Source organism: Elaeis guineensis, chromosome 2 (assembly GCF_000442705.2).
Source record: "Elaeis guineensis isolate ETL-2024a chromosome 2, EG11, whole genome shotgun sequence".
NCBI classification, from domain to species: domain Eukaryota; kingdom Viridiplantae; phylum Streptophyta; class Magnoliopsida; order Arecales; family Arecaceae; genus Elaeis; species Elaeis guineensis.
The window spans coordinates 96,828,647-96,834,494 of record NC_025994.2 but is presented as its reverse complement, the minus strand read 5'-3'; the positions used below and the strand labels follow the sequence as shown (position 1 = coordinate 96,834,494).

The 5,848-nt window shown below is 41.3% G+C and overlaps 1 protein-coding gene across 1 annotated transcript; it reads right to left on the bottom strand.

Moving 5' to 3' along the window:
• Window positions 1-2,235: 2,235 nt before the first annotated feature.
• Window positions 2,236-4,409, bottom strand: LOC105051978 (probable xyloglucan endotransglucosylase/hydrolase protein 8). Its single transcript, XM_010932650.3, has 4 exons — window positions 4,096-4,409; window positions 3,699-3,799; window positions 3,410-3,612; window positions 2,236-2,859 (listed from the first exon to the last, which is right to left on the bottom strand). Exons 1-4 carry the CDS (start codon window positions 4,286-4,288, stop codon window positions 2,469-2,471), a joined length of 888 nt encoding a protein of 295 aa, XP_010930952.1. The 5' UTR covers window positions 4,289-4,409; the 3' UTR covers window positions 2,236-2,468.
• Window positions 4,410-5,848: the final 1,439 nt, after the last annotated feature.

Below are 5,848 nucleotides of genomic sequence, written 5' to 3'. Positions count from 1 at the left end.
CCGTGTATTTTACGCTACGTGCTTCTAGCTCTCGAGCATTTCAAATTTCATGTTTAGTCGTTGAGAAAACCAGCGGTTGGCTAGTTGGCATTGTTAGGACGTATACCTCATTCGAGGAAGGGGAGGCCCTCCGAATTTGGTGGAAGGCATGCTTCAGCACCTCCCGCCAGGCTCTCTGTTGAAAAGAAGTTCAAGGACAAAGTAGGGCCGGGAGCGTGCAGACCAAAAGACGGTCTCAAAAGTGTCACAGATCATAAATACAATTTAAATCTAAGATGAATAAAACTATCTGTAAGTCGCGATGTGCCCATTTGAACCAACCGCTGGAGCCTTGAGAAGGATGACGATGGGGATGCCAACGGCCCAAAGCCAATAGAAGATAGAACTGGAACCGGTTAGGATGGAAGACAGCGTTGTGGTGGAATGGATAAGTTCTCTAGTGCAGCAAGTTTCACTGCTTTTCCCCAGGGAAACTTGCTGCACTAGAGAACTTGGTGAAGTAATAAGAGAAGCATCCCACAAAGACCATGGTAACGATATAGAAAACCATAAGCCCCTGATCTGTGAGTAAATGTCATAGGAGGAATGTGAAGAAGAAACATCAGCAACCACCATATGTGAGAAGAAGCAAAAGCATTGGTTCACCAAAGAGATACAAAAAGCGCCACTGATCCATCACATCCTTGAAATGGTAAGTGAAGTCGCAACATTCTTCTGTTGCAAACTTGTTTCATATTTCGAGCAAGGGTTCTGTCTTTTTGTGTAAAGTGAGCCTGTGAAGGCACTTAATAAGTCGATACACAGCGCCATATCCTCAAACATAAATAAGGTAACTTGAAAACATTTCTAACCAATAGAATCCGTCCTGCAAATATAACAGAGTACAAATGTGGAACTTGCAATGATAAGGTAAGAACCTGCCAAGGAGCGTCCCACGAGACGTGAACTATATGGGATTCTGAAGACAATAAAGAGTGCCGCCACAGAAGAACAACATGCTGAATAAGTATAATCGGTAGCCGGAGAACCTGAGACAGATCTCAGCATCATAATACAGCATGATAACCTGCTGCTCCTGCCAGTCTAGAGGACTTTCCATTATAGAGCCTAAAATAAGAGCGCTTGACCACTAAAGTTCAATCCGGATTGTACATCCTCTGGCTCAGTTAGAGGTCAAAGGATTGGTTATAGGTGGCAAAATCTCTGTTTTGAGGTTCAGCGGACCAGTCTGATAGTCACTCGCCACCTTGCCCTCTTCTATTTAAACAATTCTAGATCTAATGTAGGGTGCTTGTTATCCACTGTGTACATATACTATGGGATTTGGGATTTAGGTTGGTCCACTGAACCTGGTCCATGTAATAATTTCTTCTGTTTCAATCCTTTCTAACTTGAGAGAGAGAGAGAGAGAGAGAGAGAGAGAGAGAGAGGTCCAAGCACTTGCTGTTCTCGGTTGAATTCCAAATACTGGAAGGTGGTAAAGTAATTTAGTGCAAACCTAAAAGTTCTATATGTACTAAACAAAATTTGTATGTTAGTGCTGATTGAAAAGAGGATTTTTCAATATTTTAGCATATTTTATGAACTTACTTTTAATAAATTTTATCATATTTTGTCGAGAAAAAATTATTTTCAAAAATAGCAACAGAACAATTATTATATTTGGTTAGAGGTAATATTATGCGGAAGCATTGCCAACTTTTGAACATATTTTTGAATAAATAATTCAACTAATAATTTTTTGATTTCGTCTATTTGTTAACTATTCATTACCTATTTATATGAATGTTGCCAATATAGTCCAAATAAATCTATATGAGTTAATAAATATTTTTAAATATTTATTATACATACATTAAAAAAATTTTAAATATTTGTTATACATACACTAGGAAGTATATTTTTTTTTATAAATAAATTTTTAGTATTTTCAATGATAGAGATTCATCGAAAATGGTGCTGGTGTTATATTTTGAGTTGCAACCATGTGGGATCCACAATATTCAAAGGAAGCATTTTATGGGTTTCAACGAAATACGTGAGGGCCTGTAATTCATGGGTCTTTCGTTAGTTTTTAGAGAGGATTATCAGGTGATTAAGAACCCTTGATGTACACCAGCAAAACATTTTGAGCGATGAAAGCTTTTTTAATTTAATTACTATTTAAAGGATCACTAAACTTTTTTTTTTCCTCTCAAAAAAAAAAAAAAAAAAAAGAAAGAAAGAGAAGCTAAATTGCAACTCGAAATTTAACGACCATGTCTGTTTATTTTCTCGTAATTCTTGCCACACCTGCATGGTTGGGGGTTTCTGATAATGAAAACTAAATTGGTTTCTGATAATAAAAATTAAATACAGAAAACAAATGAATAAATGATATAACATCATTCTCTTAAATAATGTGATCATATCATCTGCACCATGCCCAGGAAACAAAACCATTCTCTCTTGATGTGATGGAGAGCTTGTCACAGATTGCACTCTTCTGGCAGCACGGGATACCTTTCATAGTCTTTGCAGTAGTCATATATGACGAGGTTCCTTCCAACCCAGCTAAAATCCTCAAGCTGGCTATCAGGGAGGCTCCACGCCTCATACTGGTCCCACCAATTCTCGGTGGTGGTGGAGACGCAGGCTGGGAAGGGATCCTTCCACTGGCAACCATCAGCATGGAAGTCTTTGTAGGAGGAGACGAAGGGCGCATTCTTCCAATCTGTCTTCTCGAGGCCTCCCCTTGTCGCCCAGTCATCAGCATTCCAGATGCTTGAGAACATATACATTGGCTTCTCATTTGGAAAAAAGTTATTTGGCTTATCAGTGTTCTTGTGAACTCTAATGGGAACTCTGTCCACAAAAAACCTGCAGTAGAGTAGCGTGGAGATATTAGAAGTTCGTAGGTATGTTAATTTGCACTGCTGATGGAAAACCAGGAACTAGTCAAGTTCATTTGTGTTGGTTTGAGACTTTGGTACTGAGGCCTATGACTTGGTTTGTCTGATGAAGTTGGTCTCGACTTCAAACAGGAAAATTTCTGATTTCGGATTTAGGCCTTTGTTTATCAAAGAACTTATTAGGTTAATTTGGCAGATCTAATCTGATTAAGTTGGATGCAAATTTTTTATATTCTACACCCATTTTTTAGTAAAGTTGGTCCTAGTATTTAAATCTTGTACTTGGGGTCCAGTTGGACCTGTTTGTAGTTATTGCTTATTCCAATCAGAGTGAAGCCCCACCCCATACGCCCACTTGATTGGAGTTGACTTACTGCAGCCACCGTACTTAAGACCCTGCTGAAGAACCATAATTTACTAACAGGATCTACCTCATCCTGAATTACCTTAGGCATGCCTGGATTTCTAGTGGTTCTAAAGGGGAGAGTTAAAGGAGAATGTTTGAAGGGAATACTCACACGATATGGTGGTTATTCCAAAGGATGGAATAGGTGTGGAAGTCTTCGGTGGGATCAAACCACAGCATGTGCCTCATCTCTCTCCCACCAAGCCCACTCTTGTACACATTGGTCTGTATGGTGTATGGCTGCCCGGTCCTGTTACCCAAGAACTCAAAATCCAGCTCATCTCTGTCTGGCCCTGCTCCCAAGTCCGAACACATCTGCAATCATCAAACACAGAGATCTAAATCCAATCCAAATCCTTCAAAGATACTGTCGTCTAAATCTCATCTAATATGCCACATACATAATAAGCCGTAACAACTCCCGCCGAGTCCCCGCCGACGAACTTCAGCTTCATGCTGAACCACCCAAATCTGTATCTCTGTCGTGTTTGGAAGCCGCAACCTGCAGTGCATTTGTGTTTTTGTCATTAGAATTCAAAAATAGAGAGAGAAGGGAGACTTCAAATCATACTTTCACTAAATGTGGATCTCAGAAGAACGTGATCGATAAATGCACAAAAGATCGGTTGCAGTTTGAGATCTTAGATGTCTTGTATTGCAAAGAGAAAGATCATATGTTTCCTATTCTAATCTTCAATTTCTTAATGATGGATTTAGAGAAGGAATATAGGAACGTGATCAACCAAACAACATTAACATAACGCAAGAATGTTACTAAAACTATAAGAAGGCTGTCACCTGTTTTCTTGTCCAAATAGAGGTACCACACTTGCCCATCAGGCGATGTCTTGAAATGGTCTTCCGCCCACATGATGTTGAAGTTATCCTTGAAGGAAGAAAAGGTCGATGGGTTCGCCGGAGCTGCCGAAGAAGGACTCATGGAGCTTGCAATGCATAGAAGAAGCATCCATGAAGAAAGCCATAGCCCCATATTTGCTCCTTGGAAGAAGGGGAAGAAGGAGAGGTGGAAGGCTAGCCCTCAGACTTCCAGCTGGAGCCTGAGAGCGTACAACACACTGAAGCTTATAGCAGCTTTGATTCCTCACATATCATGCGTGACTCACAATTATATAATGCTAGCTATCACACTAGATCAGATCCTTTAAAAAAAAAAAAAAATTGAAAAGAAGTTAGGTGTGCATCCATCACACCAAGCCATGTCGTGGTAGTTAGGTCAAAGAGCTCAATAGGAATCTGACAACTGGCCATGGACATGCAATGAAACTGGCAGCTTTTAATACTGCCCTTAGCTATAATTGAGCTGTGGCCCCTGGGTATTGAGATGAGAAATACATGGTGGTTCAGTGTGGAAGACTCACAGTGAAGTGCTCCCTTTCAATGTCAAGAATACAGAGACGGAATGTGAAATCCAGGCTGCCTCGGGCTGGCCTTCGAGATTGGGTCAAATACAGACAGTTGCAAGTGGGGGCAGCATGTTGCGTATAATATTTGGAATGGGAGGAGATAGAGAAAGACATGAATGATTGGCCGTTAAATAATGGGAAGGTTCCTATGAGCCTCACAAAAGTATGGCCTTGGGTCACGGGAAGTATCTGTTAGTGGCTGTCCCTTGAGCTATTTTTGAGCGTGAAAGTTGAATTTGAATTGGGTAAAGCAAAGGTTAGGAACTAATTCTTTTGGGTTTAAACTTAGAGCATCTGAAATGCTCCCATATGATGTGATGTTGTGAATTGTTCTGTTTTGGTCTATTTTGTTGTTCTCAAATCGCCAGTACATGGCCCGTTTCCTTGTAGGTGCTCTGCCGACACTGGGAAAGAAGACATACAGATCTGCTTTCAGGTTAAAATATAGCGTAAGGCTTCTTCTCTTTCCCATGTTGAGCACGATGAGGAAAGCTTGTTTCACTCTGCAACTTGAGTTCTATTTTTAGTCAGCTGTTAATTTGGTGGAAATATTATTATCCTTAGCAGGATTCAATGCCAGGAATCTTGGCCAATGCAAGTGACAGTGATCTCAATTGCAATCTTGATGGTCTTGAGCGGCCAATCCTCCCGTCGTCCGATCGCCGGGGTCGCACACCTGCAAGGAAAATCCTCACCGATCGGAGATGTCTCCGGCGGAGATTCTCCGACGGTCAAGTCAGAGGAAGACTAGGCAACAGTGGAAAATCAGGAGCTCAACGGGGGGAGAGAGAGAGCTCAAGAGCTTAAAGACGCTTCAGAGGATTTGAGAAAGCTTATCGAAACTATTGCCTTACCCCGTTTTATAGTAGAATGCAATATGGTCCCGCTATTAATGGTGCAGACAACTGGGGAGTTGTCAAATCGTCGGAGACTGTCAAATCGCCGTGGGTTGTCAAGTCATTGAAATTAATCCTCTTTGGCAGGACAATGCCCCAGAGCGACCGTACCGCGTGTTCTTGGCAGGACAACAGCCCATAGCGGTTGTACGGTGTTCAGATGGGCCGGCAGACTATATGTCGGTATTCAGCTGTCGGAACGTCGGGTGATGACTCGAGAACACTGTCGGC

Excerpts from the sequence above, each read along its gene's own strand:
- LOC105051978 (XM_010932650.3), bottom strand. The coding sequence starts at position 4,288 with ATGGGGCTATGGCTTTCTTCATGGATGCTTCTTCTATGCATTGCAAGC. Across the intron at positions 3,613-3,698 it reads GAGTTGTTACGGCTTATTAT|ATGTGTTCGGACTTGGGAGC; the intron begins GTATGTGGCATA and ends TGATGATTGCAG. Across the intron at positions 2,860-3,409 it reads TGGAATAACCACCATATCGT|GTTTTTTGTGGACAGAGTTC; the intron begins GTGAGTATTCCC and ends ACTCTACTGCAG.